Source organism: Zalophus californianus, chromosome 8 (genome assembly GCF_009762305.2).
Source record: "Zalophus californianus isolate mZalCal1 chromosome 8, mZalCal1.pri.v2, whole genome shotgun sequence".
Classification (NCBI taxonomy): domain Eukaryota; kingdom Metazoa; phylum Chordata; class Mammalia; order Carnivora; family Otariidae; genus Zalophus; species Zalophus californianus.
In genome coordinates this window covers 113,303,149-113,316,574 of record NC_045602.1, presented here as the reverse complement: position 1 = coordinate 113,316,574, position 13,426 = coordinate 113,303,149, and the positions used below count along the sequence as shown (strand labels likewise).

General features: G+C 48.5%; 1 protein-coding gene and 1 long non-coding RNA gene across 6 annotated transcripts in view; one reads left to right on the top strand and one right to left on the bottom strand.

Annotated features, from left to right (window-relative positions):
* Window positions 1–848, bottom strand: part of HM13 (histocompatibility minor 13) — a 39,627-nt gene extending 38,779 nt beyond the window's left edge. For 2 of the 5 annotated variants that reach the window (XM_027621716.1, XM_027621711.1), the window contains exon 1: window positions 548–848. In XM_027621716.1, the coding sequence (XP_027477517.1) occupies window positions 548–730 (183 nt within the window). In that variant the 5' untranslated portion in view covers window positions 731–848. The remainder of the gene's footprint in view (window positions 1–547) is intronic. The other 3 variants (XM_027621714.1, XM_027621713.1, XM_027621715.1) reach the window with 3 other exon arrangements.
* Window positions 849–982: 134 nt separating this feature from the next.
* Window positions 983–13,182, top strand: LOC113937456. Its single transcript, XR_003524618.1, has 4 exons — window positions 983–1,133; window positions 3,316–3,503; window positions 9,365–9,475; window positions 11,898–13,182. It is a non-coding gene; the product is annotated as an uncharacterized LOC113937456 (long non-coding RNA).
* Window positions 13,183–13,426: the final 244 nt, after the last annotated feature.

The window sequence follows — 13,426 nt, the reverse complement described above, 5'->3', positions numbered from 1 at the left end:
CAGATTCCAGTTAGACAAGTGTCAGTTTCAGAATGGGTCTGGATGCTAGAATTTGCCCTAGGGTGGATGAGGCAGGGTTCCCAACGGAGGAATGACAGGGGATTGTACCATTCAGTTGTCAGGACCAGCACCCCATCAGGTACAGATGGGGGCTGACCCGGAGCCCAGGAAGAGGTGGCCCATATGGGATGAGCAGCCAGAGCAGCGGGTGGGGCCGGTCTGGCTGGGTCCAGTAGGCTCAGAACAATACACTGACCGAATCTCAATGTGAGGCTGACAGTGTTTGCAGCATGACACACAGAGAGAACAATGTGTCAGGTTCCGAGTGGGGATAGAAGCCGGCCCCTATAAGAGAAGGTGTCAGATCCCAGAGCACCTAAGGCCAGCTCCCGGATGTGGGCTCGGGGTGGGGAAGCGGTGGTGATCCCTGCCGGGAAGGGTCAGCGTCTGGGGAGAGGAGGTGTCAGCGCGGGCGGGAGGAGGGTCCTCGTCAGTCACGTCACGGGTGGGAGGTGGGAAGCGCGCGCGGTTTTGCCTCCGACCCTACCTTGCCGCGGGCGCAGCGCACCGAGCGCAGGGCGCCGAAGAAGATGGGCAGTAGCGCCATGAGCAGGAGGCTGCCGTAGGCCAGCGCGATGCCCTCGGGCGTGGAAGGCGGCCGCGTCGTGCCGTTGGCTGCGCCGCCTGCCTCGGCGCTGCCGTTGTGCGGGTCGCTGAGGGCCGAGTCCATGGCGACGCTGCGCTCCGGGTCCGACTCCAGCTCCCGCCGCCGCAGCAGAGACGCAAGACGGGAAGACGGGCGCTGCGGGAAAAGCCACGTTCCCTTAAAGAAACAGGAAGTGACGTGCTGCCCTTGCCGGTCCGCGCCGCGCACGCGTGCGCGTTCACGTCTCCCCGCCCGCGCGCCCTCTAATGGTAGCGGAGGGCCGGGCGACCAGTTGCTAAGCAACTCGTGACTGGTCGGGAAAGGAACACTGAACCACTGTGCTGGGCATCCATCCCGAGGGAGACCTGAGGATCGCATGCGCCAGTCCCAGCCGACTTCCTCAATCCCAGGCTGTTCTGCTCCCCACAAGTCCTCATCATGATAACTAAGAGATAACTCTTAGCATGCTCTCCAGGAACCCCAGGAAGTAAGCCAACCTGAAACCAGGAAAGGAAGATCCATTCCCCTCCAATGTCCCTTTAGTACACGGTAGTGAAAAAGCTTAACTGTATCATCTGGAAAAGGAGAAATACTTAGAAGGCCCAACTCCATTAGTACAGAGCAGGCAAAAAGACTGGATTTAGAGCTGAGAAGCAATAAGTTGATGAATGACACAGACGGTATAAAATCCCATAGCCTGGTCCAAGCTTGACAGGTGGTGAGGTGGGGTTGGAGCATGGGGTTCATGGTGAGGGCAGACAAAGGTAAGGACTCAGACTACAAGAGTTTTTTTGTTTTGTTTGTATTTGTTTTTAGAGGGCGGGGACAGAGGGAGAGGGAGAGTGAGAATCTTAAGCAGGCTCCACACCCATCAAGGCGCCCCAGGCGGGCCTCCGTGCAGCGCTCGATCTCACAACCCTGAGATCGTGACCTGAGCTGAAATCAAGAGTCGACTCGCTTAACCGACTGAGCTCGGGTGCCCCAGACTATAAGAGTTTGAATAACAGGGTTGTTTTGGGGCACCTGAGTGGCTCTGTCGGTTAAGTGTCTGATTCTTGATCTCATCAGGTCTCAATCTCAGGATTGTGAGTTCAAGCCCTGCATTGAGCTCCACGGTGGTTGTTGAGCCTACATTAAAAAAAAAAAAGAGTTGTTTGCCTAGTATGTGCCAGGCACTGAACTAGTAACATGTGTGCGTAGGGGTGTGTGTGTGTGTGTGTGTGTGTGTGTGCGCGTGTTTTATTTCCATAACACTAGTAAGAGATGATTGGTTCCATTTTACAGTTGAGGAAACTGAGCCTCACAGAGGTAAGCTAAACTAGCCAGGCCAGGTGACACAGCCAGAAGTGGAACAGGAGACTCTTGAACTCAGGTCTGTGGGACTCCAAAGCCTTTGCTCTTTGCAACATTCCAGCTACACAGGAGGCTAAGGAGTTTGGACCATAATAACTTAGTTCTGGGCAGATGGTGTACAGTTTCAGGCTGTGTTTTTCAATAAGCCGAACATGACCTGAATGGATGGATGAAGGCAGTTTGCCTGATGAATTCATCCATCAGTAATTCAGGCCACAGGATTTGCCCAGCAACCAGGCTTCATGGCTCTATGCCTCCTCATCTGAGAGTACATGATTGGAAATTGGAGATACTTCTGCTTCCCCTTAGGCTGAACATTTGATTTAGTGTGTTCTAGGGCAGATCTGGCCATCTCTCTTTACACTCCAGAGTGGGAGATTGTGAATATGACCCAGGGAACTAAGGGGGTGACCCACGTTCAGAAAGATCCTGTCAAGGCTTCTGGAGGGTTGGATTTCTGGCTTGGAGCAGACCTGTCTTGATATTGTCTGAAAACAGGGATGAGACAGTCTGCAGGTGGGTGCCCTGAGGCTTTATCCCCTGAAGCCTCCTATATGGGGTTACTTTCCAAGAGGCTATCTGAACTGGAGGTCAAGAACAGAGCTTGTTTAGAGCCTGGGATAGTTAAATTACCAAATATTTGTTCCAGAGAAGGATGCGACCCCATTCTCCTGTTCACTTGTTCCTGTATCCAGTCCCTGTGAATGGATTTCAGATTTTCCAACTTTTTTCTCATATATGCTCACACACACACACTCACCCATACTTACACATACTATTAAATGTTTAATTACTTCTGAAAATAAAAAGCAAAGATCATGAATGGATGCTGAAACTGTTGTAAGGTTGAGGAACAGGATATCCATACAGTCTGAGAGCGTCACCCCACAGATTACCTACTAATTACAAAAGGAAGAAGTTTCCTTTATGATGGAGTGGCAAAATGGGATGGGATGAGATAACATGACAGGCTGTGCTGTGATGTGCTGGACACATCATCTGTGCAGTCTTCTTGCGAAACATGTTTGACCCACATCTACTCAGGAAGGAACATCAGAAAAAGTCAGAAAAGATACAGACCGTGGAATATTCTACAAGACAACTAGCCTGGTCTCTTCAAAAATGTCAGCGCCGTGAAAAAAAACAACCCAAAAACTCCATGGGGATTGTTACGGATGAAAGGAGACAAGTGTAAAGTACCATCTGTGATTGGATTCTGGGTCACAACCTTTTTAAATAGGCTGTAAAGAAAATTTTCAGATGAATGGGGAAATTTGAATATGGATTGTTTGGGCTTGTTTGTATTGTTACTGCAGGACCTTGCTAATCAAGGTGTGGTTAGCCCCATCAGCATCACCTGGGAGCCTGGAAGCAACGCAGAATCTCCGCTCCACCCCAGAGCTACTGGATCTCCAGCTGATCCACACGCACACTTAGTCTGAGACATGCTGGTGTAGGAGAAGCTCCTTATTCGAGGGTGGTATGTGTCTGCCTCAGGGCCCAGGTAACCTCATGTTCTTGATCATTGTGAGAGAATGGGCCGGCAAGCGGTAAAACTGTATAAATATTTACTGTTCTTATTATCTGCCAAGACCATAGAGCCCTCACATATATGTGCTCAACAACTCTTTGTATATGAATGAACGAATATATTGTTCTCTCCACCTAACCTTCACTTTCTCACCTCACAATCCCTCAGAGCTTGAGTCGAATGTCAGCTCCATGTCGGGTTCCAATGTCGGGGAACCCCAAGGAACCCCTATATTTCTAGCAGGGTGTGGCGGGCATGAGTGCCCCAGGGATTTTACTAAGATCAAAGAAACAGGGAGAGGGTGCCTGGGTGGCTCAGTTGGTTAAGCGACTGCCTTCGGCTCAGGTCATGATCCTGGAGTCCCGGGATCGAGTCCCACATCGGGCTCCCTGCTCAGCAGGGAGTCTGCTTCTCCCTCTGACCCTCTTCCCTCTCGTGCTCTCTATCTCTTATTCTCTCTCTCAAATAAATAAATAAAATCTTAAAAAAAAAAAAGAAACAGGGAGAAACACTTTTGGTGCCTCCATACCGCCTTGCCTTAGGGCTGGAATCCTCTTTTGGGAAAATCTTTTTGGAGGCCTAAACTGCTCATGTGAATTATTTTCAGCTCCACCATCCTAGAGAAATTCTCACACATGTCTATGAGGGGACATATCCAAGGATTTCCAGCAGTGTTTGTTATTTTTCTTGGTAGCAGGAAGTGGGAGCAAACCCAGGTGTGTGTCGCTGGGAAAGGGATTGACAAGATGTATTGGATGTATACTCTGGGATGCTGGGCAGCAGCAAGAAGCAATAATCTCTGAGCACGCTCAGCTGGGGTGATGCTGCCTCCTGGTTTGGGGAGGACAGTTAGGCTATATGCCCTTTGCCCTGGCCTGATTATTAATAGAATCCCTTGCACTCTCAAAAGGGTACCAGTTGGCATGATAATGTTTGGTCACTTTCATGGGTCAAGTAGAAGCAGAGCCTGAGATGAGGATTCTTGTTTAAGCGATTCTGAGGGGGAGTGTTCTTGGGAGGAAGGGTATGAGGGCATGCAGGCGATAAAAGGCTAAGTGAGGAGCGGGTCTTGGCCAGAGACTCCTTTCACTGTGACCCCAAGGAGAGCTCTGGGGCACAGACCACACCACAGAATTGTTCCTGCTCTGAGACCAGGCCTCCTGTACCCTGTACCTGTCAGTCACTGGCCACAGTGTAGGAGTCCAGGGCTGAGGTACCCTGGCTAGCTGGCTCCTGTGTGACCAAGGGCAATGCTCCAGAGAAGGTGGCCGTTGTGAGCGGCTTTCAGTCAACACTCTCAACAGCTGGGGGTTGGGCCACTATGTCTGGTAAAGAGGATGTGGGTGGGGCACCAAATGCCTTCCTTATAATCCCCCTAACCTCAAGAACATGTATAGAACTCTAAAATGTGGAACTGAGCATTAAGAAATGTGTGATATGATTGCATAAAAGTAAGTATTGCATAGCAACATTGAAAATCTAACAAGAATATTTACGTATTAAAGAATATACATCAAGCCTATTAGAATGGTTCCCTATAGAGGGATGGGAATGAGAGTGGGAACTGGGGATTAAAACAACAGGGGCACCTGGCTGGCTTGGTCGGTAGAGTACGCAACCTTGATCTCGGGGCCATGACTTCGAGCCCCATGTTGGGTGCGGAGATTACTAAAAATAAATAAACTTTAAACAACAGCAGCAACAAAATGTGTGTAAGTAAAATAAAACAGGGTCTTTGCCAGAAAATGGTGAAGATAGTCTGCCCTGAAGGAATGAGTGCGATGAACTCATCCCTCTGCTTCTGAGATTCAAAAAAGAAAATACATGGGGCACCTGACTGCCTCAGTTGGTAGAGCATGTGACTCTTGATCTCTGGGTCGTGAGTTCAAGCCCCACGTTGGGCTTGGAGCCCACTGAAAAGAGAGAGAGAGAAAAAAGAAAATACAAGATCTTTGAAGACTTTAAGAAAAAGCTGTCATGTCAGAGTTCTCTTTGTTCTTTGTTGGGTTGGGGACAGAGGCTGGATTTGCAAAAGGAATGACAAGTGCCCCTCTGACAGTGGGTCGGGTTCTTTGGTTTACAAGAGCTAAAGGCCTGGCTGGAAGCACTTTGGGCAAAGGTGGGACTGTTTGGCTCTTGAACTCCAAGGAAATTGTAAGTAACTGAACCACTGGACTGCTGGACAGGACCCGCAGGGACAGAGCTGGGCCTCAGTTACCTCCAGCAACCAGGGCATCCATGCTGCTGAATTCTCTCTGCTCATCTCTGTGTACTGTCTTTATTCTCCTTCATAGCAAACCCGTGTGCCACAAATGGTACCACGAGCTGACTTAACATGTAATGATTTGCCTCAGGAACCCGGAGGCTCCTGGGTTCATGAACCCTCTTGGTTCAGTGTTGTCATGATGTCCAGCTCCACCATCAAAAGGCCTCTGGGGTGGGTGAGACTTCCAATACAACAATCTGAGTTGGGGGTCAGTGAGGATTTCCGTAATCACGGGCAAAGCCATGGGATGTTGGAGTGATGAAATGTTAAGGGTCACAGGATGTTAGCATCCCAATGTGCTCAGGGTGAAAGCGTTATTGTCTTGGCATTGGTACTTTCCCTAGGGAGGGCACAGTGTATATGTTGAGTATGGGAAGATAGCTTGACAATCTGCATGAGGTGAATGTGAGACCCTAAGAACCCTGGATGGCAAGTGCAGAAGAAACAGAAACAGCAAATCTGTTTTGCGTTAGAAATGAACAGGAGGGAGAGAAAGAGATAAACAGAAATGAAGGGGAGGTTGGAAGAAGGATAGGAGCCTGCAAAATGGCCTGAGTCTGAGACACCATGTGGAGAGAGGGGGGAAATTCCTGCTGGGCTCAACACCGAATGGAGTGAGGGGCTACCAACTGAGGAGAAAGACTTTTGGAATCAGAGGATATCATGAGAGTTCTGGCAGCTGAGTGGGAAATGGATTGGCCAGAACAAGAGAAATAGACCAAAGAAGAGATGGTAGTGGCTTTGGCTAGGCGGGGCTGGTGGAGATGGAGACAAGCAGGTGTGATTAAGTTTTACACTCAGGAAATTTCTGAATTAGGATTTCATTTAGAAAATAGAATCAACAAGACTCCCTGATGGGGTGTAAGGGAGGAGGAGAAACTGAGTCCTGCATTTCTGAACTGAGCTACTGGATGATAAAGATGCCATTAACGGAGAGAGGGAAGATTTTGGGGGGCCAGGCGTCCTCTATCTTTCTCTTTCAATTCGGTATTCTGTTTCTGTGGGAGGCTGCGGCTTCCCTTGCACTAATGGCCTCTCCTGCCAGCAGAGGGCAGCCTAGGCCAATGAACAGGCACAGAGTGGGCGGTACCGGGATAGCCCAGATGGTCCTAGGGACACTGGCTATGGAAACGCGGTTGTCTGGCTTGTGGAAAAGAAGTAGGTCTTCTCTGAGGCTTAAATCCAGTCTTTGACTTTGAGGCCAATCCCGACACAGAAATCTGGGGGCTGTCCATGTCCAAGGCTGCTGGACAATTCAGGGCCGCATCATCTTTTCCAGGCTATTTCAATAGCTTTCTAATTCATCTCCTGGAGGAAGAATGAAGGGGAGTAAGTCAGAGGGGGAGACGAACCAGGAGAGATGATGGACTCTGAAAAACAAACTGAGGTTTCTGGAGGGGAGGAGGGTGGGGGGATGGGTTAGCCTGGTGATGGGTATTGAGGAGGGCACGTTCTGCATGGAGCACTGGGTGTTATGAACAAACAATGAATCATGGAACAGTACACCAAAACAAATTATGTAATATATGGTGATTAACATAACAATAAAAAATAAAAAAAAAACAACACATAATTCATCTCCTGGAGACCCCTCTGCATCTTGTATCTTTGCTTGAAACCCCTTAAGTGTCCCCCTGCCCTCATGGTAATCTCATGCTCCTCACCATGGCCTTCAAGGCCCTGCATACACTGCCCCCGCCAAGATGTTTAGCTCCATCCCTTATTGCTTCCTTCTTTTGCATCTAGCTCTTTTCTGCCACAGGTCCTTTGCATAAGCTGTTTCTCCCTTCCTCGTCTTCTTTCTCCCCAATTTTCTTTCCTTCTTTCTTTTTAAAAAGTAGGTTCCATGCCCAGCACAGAGCCCAACGCAGGGCTTGAACTCGCGAACTGAGCTGAGATCAAGAGTTAGACACTTAACTGAGCCACCCAGGCGCCCCTCTCTCCTGGATTTTCTTTTTTTTTTTTTAAGATTTTATTTATTTGAGAGAGAGAGTGAGAGCACGAGCAGGGGGGAGGGGCAGAGGGAGAGGGAGAAGCAGGCTCCCCGCTGAGCAGGGAGCCCGATGTGGGCTCGATCCCAGGACCCTGGGATCACGACCTGAGCTGGAGGCAGATGCTTCACTGACTGAGCCACCCAGGTGCACTCTCCTGGATTTTTTAGCTCCTTCTCACGGGTCTTAGCTTAAATGTTACCTTAAATTCTTTTTCTCAGTGTCTTAAAAAAAAATCCTCATAGCACATAACACTGTAGTGTGCAATGTGCTAAGTACCAGGATAATTTGATAAATCAATTTGTGTTTTTTGTCTATATTTTCTCCTTCCCTTTCTGTATTTCTTGCCTAGGGAAGCTTTGCTCATAGAGTTCAAAGCAGAAGTTGCCTCCAAGACTCCTTCCTTTCTGGCTTCCATTCTCTATACGTTTATGGTGGAACAGATAGGGAACAGGTGGGTGGAGCGGATAGGGAAACTGTCAGCTCCCTAGGTCCAGTCCTGCTCACAGATGTGTTTTGTATGACCTTTACCTTCACAGGTTCAACACCTGTTTTCACTCTGTGGCCAAAGTTAAAACATAGAGCAATTTCAAAATAGAAATTTGGATATTTGGCTTCTCTTGGACAGTTAGAGGATCTGGCAATCTCGGGTTTGCATTTGCATGGGATGGGCACTAATATTTATTGACTACCTACTGATGGCAGGCCCTGTTCAAAGTGCTTTCTCCGGTGAGGTTGTCATCCAGCTAGGGACAAGTATTATTCTTTTTCGTGGCTACAGAAGCAGGCACAGAGTGGTTAAGTGGCTTGCCCGAGAACTCATAGGCAGTTACCAGTAGCACCAGAAGTGAACCCAGGCAGCAAACTCTAGAATGTGGGCTCCTAACCATTAGACCATGCTGCCTGATAGCAGTTTTGTGGGCTGAGCTGAGCTGCCTGCTCTAGGTAGGACATGTGTTCTCTAGTTACCAAGCTCCACACTTTTTTTATTGTTGAGTGTGTAAAGTCTTGTTGTAGGGAGAGTAACTCATTTCTTCTGAGGGTAAGGACAGCGGGAGACACAAAGGTACAGAAGTCCCCAAGATAATCTTCTTCTGCACTGAAGACATACTATCTTTTTTTTTTTTTTGAGATTTTATTTATGTATTTGACAGAGAGAGAGAGAGCACAAGCAGGCGAAGTGGCAGGTAGAGGGAGAGGGAGAAGCAGACTCCCGACTGAGCAGGGAGCCCGACGCAGGGCTTGATCCCAGGACGCCGGGATCATGACCTGAGCCAAAGGCAGACGCTTAACTGAGCCACCCAGTCACCCCTTCTTCTTCTTTTTTTTAACTAATCTCTACCCCCAACATGGGGCTCAAACTCAAAACCCCGGAGATCAAGGGTCGCATATTCTTCCAACTGAGCCAGTCAGACGCCCTAAAATTAATTCGGTTTTTGAGAAAATAAAGAAATGAGTATTTCTTGCACGCTTGAGTTTGGGGGTTAAGATTTAGATCTGATGCAACAGTCTGTAATTTTTTTTTTATTATTTCTGCTTTTATGAAGTTTTCTTTTTTCGTTTGTCTCTTGCTTTAGACTGTGAGCCCCTTGATGGCAGAATGATGTACAGTGTTCACCAGTGTTCACCCTGCACATCCACTGTCTAGAGAGCATCAGGCATATAGTAGATGCTCAATCATCATCCTGGTAATTATAACGCACACTCAGGGGGTACCTACTTCACATTTATATATAATATAACTAACCCGTTTGATCCTCACGCCACCCTATGGGCGGGCATCTTCATTGTCCTCATTTACATGTGAGGAATCTCAGGTACAGAAAGACTAATTTGCCCTAGGTCACACAGCCTGGGTCATGCCTAGTAAGTATTCATGAATGAATGGATGAGGGACTGATTCCTGGCGTGCTCTTGTTGGCCCCCTGGCTTTCCCTCATCCTACACAGCTGTGTCCCACAATGTCGGAAGTACTTGGGTCAGACCCAGGCCGGACACTGTGTCAGGGAGTCCCTGAGGCAATGTCCTCACCTTAGAACTGGTGATTGATCATTTTTAGTCACATCTGGCCTCTCCATCTAGCCTCTTCTCTCTTTGTTCCCAGCATTATACCTACACTTCAACATACCAACCACTCTTAAGCCCCTAGATTCTTTCAGCCTCCCTGCTTTGGCTCAAGCTCTTCCTTGTGCGGGGACCATCTTTCCAATCCTGAGATTCCATTCTTCTAAAAGGAGAAACTGGGAAGGGAGGCCAGGTCTTTAAACCATGTCATTCTCTGGTAATACTAAAACACTGGATTGCGTCTGGTCTCCAGCAGCCTTATGATGATGGTGGTGCCGGAGGAGGCCGGAAGAACAGTATCCTTTGTGCCCATCTCTCTGGTGGGAATGCAGAGTCCCAGAGAGAAGAAGGGACTTCGTAAAAGTGAAGCAGGGGATCAGATTCAGAGCTGCGCTAAAACCTGGGCTGCTGATCTCCCAGCCCAGAGCCCTTTCTACAGTGGGGCAGTAACTCCATTTGGCGTTACACAGAGGACAGGGTCTGAGCGCCCAAAAAGAGCCCCTCAATTCTAATAGTGCCTGAAATTCTGTCATTGGAGATCACTTCCTTTGGGGAGCAAGGGGTGTTGAAGGCTTTTTGGTCTCTAGGGAGCCCCGACTAATGATGAAAACCCCTGTGATGAGTCCTACACTAAGCTCATGTCAGCCTGTTCCCAGGAGGATGATCTGGCTGACAGGCAGCCAAGGGTGAGATGCCGTGGGAAGGAGATCCTGACTGAGGCCTGGAGGAATGTGGGAAGCACCAAGGCAGGCAGAAAAATGGGTCAGGGGTGGGGGTGTCAGCCAAAGGGCGGGGCAGCTGTGAGATCCTTGGCCTGGGGACTCAGGAAGCCAGGCTTCACCATCAACTTGCTGTGTGATGTTGGGCAAGACTCTTTGCTCCTTGGAGCTCTGATCTGGGTCAGTGCGGTGGAACAGAGTTGCTTCTGGTTTATCTTAAGGCTCTTGGTGTCAGGAAGTTGGGGCCCCAGGTGGTGGTTGCTATGACAACCTGTAGAGATAGTGACCAAGGACACTGTTGACATGACTATGATCACAAGGTCCAAGAGCCAAATGACTATCAGTTCTGCCTCGAGACAGTTCCCTCCCTGTCACCTCCTTCCATTTCCCCTAAAATTCAGCATTGGTGGGGCCAGAGAGGTGTCAGGAGTCAGGGACCTACACTGCCGTGCTTTGTCTTCTACTGACGGGCTGTGTAACCTTGGCTAAGTCTTTGCTTCTCTCTGGGCCTTTTTTCCACATCTGGAAGATGAAGAGGTTGCCCAGGGCCCTTTTCACTCTAAATTCCTATCAATTTGCCTTTACATAAGAGACAATTTTTAAGCCAAAGGGTTGTTTCCAGGAATGATATGAAAAGTATTAACAACTGTTATGACCGTCACTTCCTGACCTCCCCACACAGGCCTGGACTGCCCTGCCAGGTAGGTGTTACCCCTTTAGCAGCTAGAAGTGGGGAGGGCTGGTTAGACCCAGAGGAGGGTCCAGAGCAGCCTGTCTGCTTGAGGGGTACATGGAGGGCGCCCAGGGCAGGGGCTATGAACAATGAGTAGGCAAATACCTAAATATTTTGACAACTGGTATGGCCATACCTTCGCCTACTGGCTGAACATGAGCCTCTGCTGTATCTATAATGGTGGAGTTACAGGCACTGTGAGTAGTGAAGGGAGATTTTCTGAGCAGAGGGACCACGCTGATGTCATAGAGATCAGGCCACTGAGGGAGCCGAGGGCTCTCAAGCCCTGCCCTCGTCAGAGAGCAGGATTGATCCTTCTTCCTGGTGGCTCGCTGCACATTCTGACTAGGTTGTGCACACTTCCTGGAGAGCCAGGGCTGCCAGCATCTCAGTTCCAGAATGGCTGATGCCCAGACCAGTGGGGAGGGCACAGCAGGAAATGGCAGAGCAGGGGGGCCCAAGGAGGAAGCAGAGAGCTCGGGGGGAACACCTGCCCCTCCTCTCCCAGGAGACCAGCCCCTGGGCAGATGCCAGACCCTTGGCCTCTGGGATCTGTTCCTCTCCACGCACCCCCAGCCCGCTTGTCTCTCCCAGCAGGACTTTGCAAACAGCTTCTCCGGATGGACGGATGGATGCGGCTGCTCCCTCCTCCCTGCACACTTTCTATTCCCAGCCCTGAGCCTCCGCCAGGGTTCCTCAGGAAAATTGGCTGAAAGAGACATTTTCCATACTCTTGACTCCTCTGCTGGGTAGCTGTCCCTGCCTCCACTCTCTCCAGCCCGTCACCAGGACCCAGAAGGAGGGGAAATACTTGGTCAACTGGTTGCTGCTTCCTGACCCCTTAATTCTGTATGCCATTTTATCTTCATGGGCCTCAGTTTCTTAATCTATGAAATGAGCTAGCTACCCTGAGAAGCAGGCTTGGGAGTCAGGCTTTTTTTTAGATTTTATTTTTAAGTAATCTCTACACCCAACATGGGGCTCAAATCCACAACCCCTAGATCAAGAGTTGCATGCTCTACCAACGGAGCCAGCCAGGCGCTCCAGGAGTCAGACATTCCTGATTTAATCCTTAGCTCACTAACTGTGAGCTACTGTGTGACTTTGGACAAGATCCTCAACATCTTGGAGGCTCAGTTTTCCCCATCTGTAGATAGTGTTCTCTCTTACTGTTGTGAGGATTAATGAAATAAGCTGAGGAAAGGATTTAGCTCAGCACTTTGCACATGGCAAGTGTCAATGAGTACCTATTTTTTAATTAATTAATTAATTAATCAATCAGAGCCTACTTGGTGCCAGATGCTGTGTTAGGGGCTTTATGTACCCGATTTCTAATCCATACAAGACCTGTGCAAAGTGCTTGTCATCCCCTTTGTAAAACTGAGGGTCCAAAGTTTCAGAGAAGCTAAGTAACACGTTCAAGGTCACAGATATCAAATGGCTGAGCCAGAGGGATTCAAACTCAGATCTGACTCATTCCGGCTTTCCTATTCTAACCAAGGCTCTGGTAAGTAGAAGAAAGAACACCCCCCTGCTTCAGGCATATAATGAAGAGCAGAATGGCTTTGGCTGAGATTTTAATCCAGCCCTTACAAACTGTAATTTCAAAGCTTCAACTGGGGTTTTGGGCAGCTAAGGGGCACAGTCATTGAGAGGAATATTGTTTAATTTTGTTACAATTAGGGAAATGCAAAGTAAGCAATGAGGCATCTTCGTTTCCAACCTTCCCTCATCCTGTGCCCAAGAAAATGTCAAACGAGAAAAAACTAGTGATATCTAATGTGGTTCATGGTGTGGGGAATTGGGCATTTTTAGTTTGAATATAAACAAAAGCAGTCCTTTTGGAGGGCAATTTGGCAGCGTCTGACAAAACATAAAATGTGCATGTTCTTTGACCTAGTAAATTTGCATTTGGTAATTTTTCCTCTTCGTCCAAAATATTCACTGCCACATTGCTTGTAAGGGCAAAACATTTACATAACATAATGTAACATAATGTCCTTCAAAGGGTAGACTATGTACATCCATATTGTGGAATATTTTATACCCATGAAAAAGAGCAAGGTAAAAACAAAACAAAACAGACAGACAGACAGACAGAAAGCAGAATAGAGACAACACGA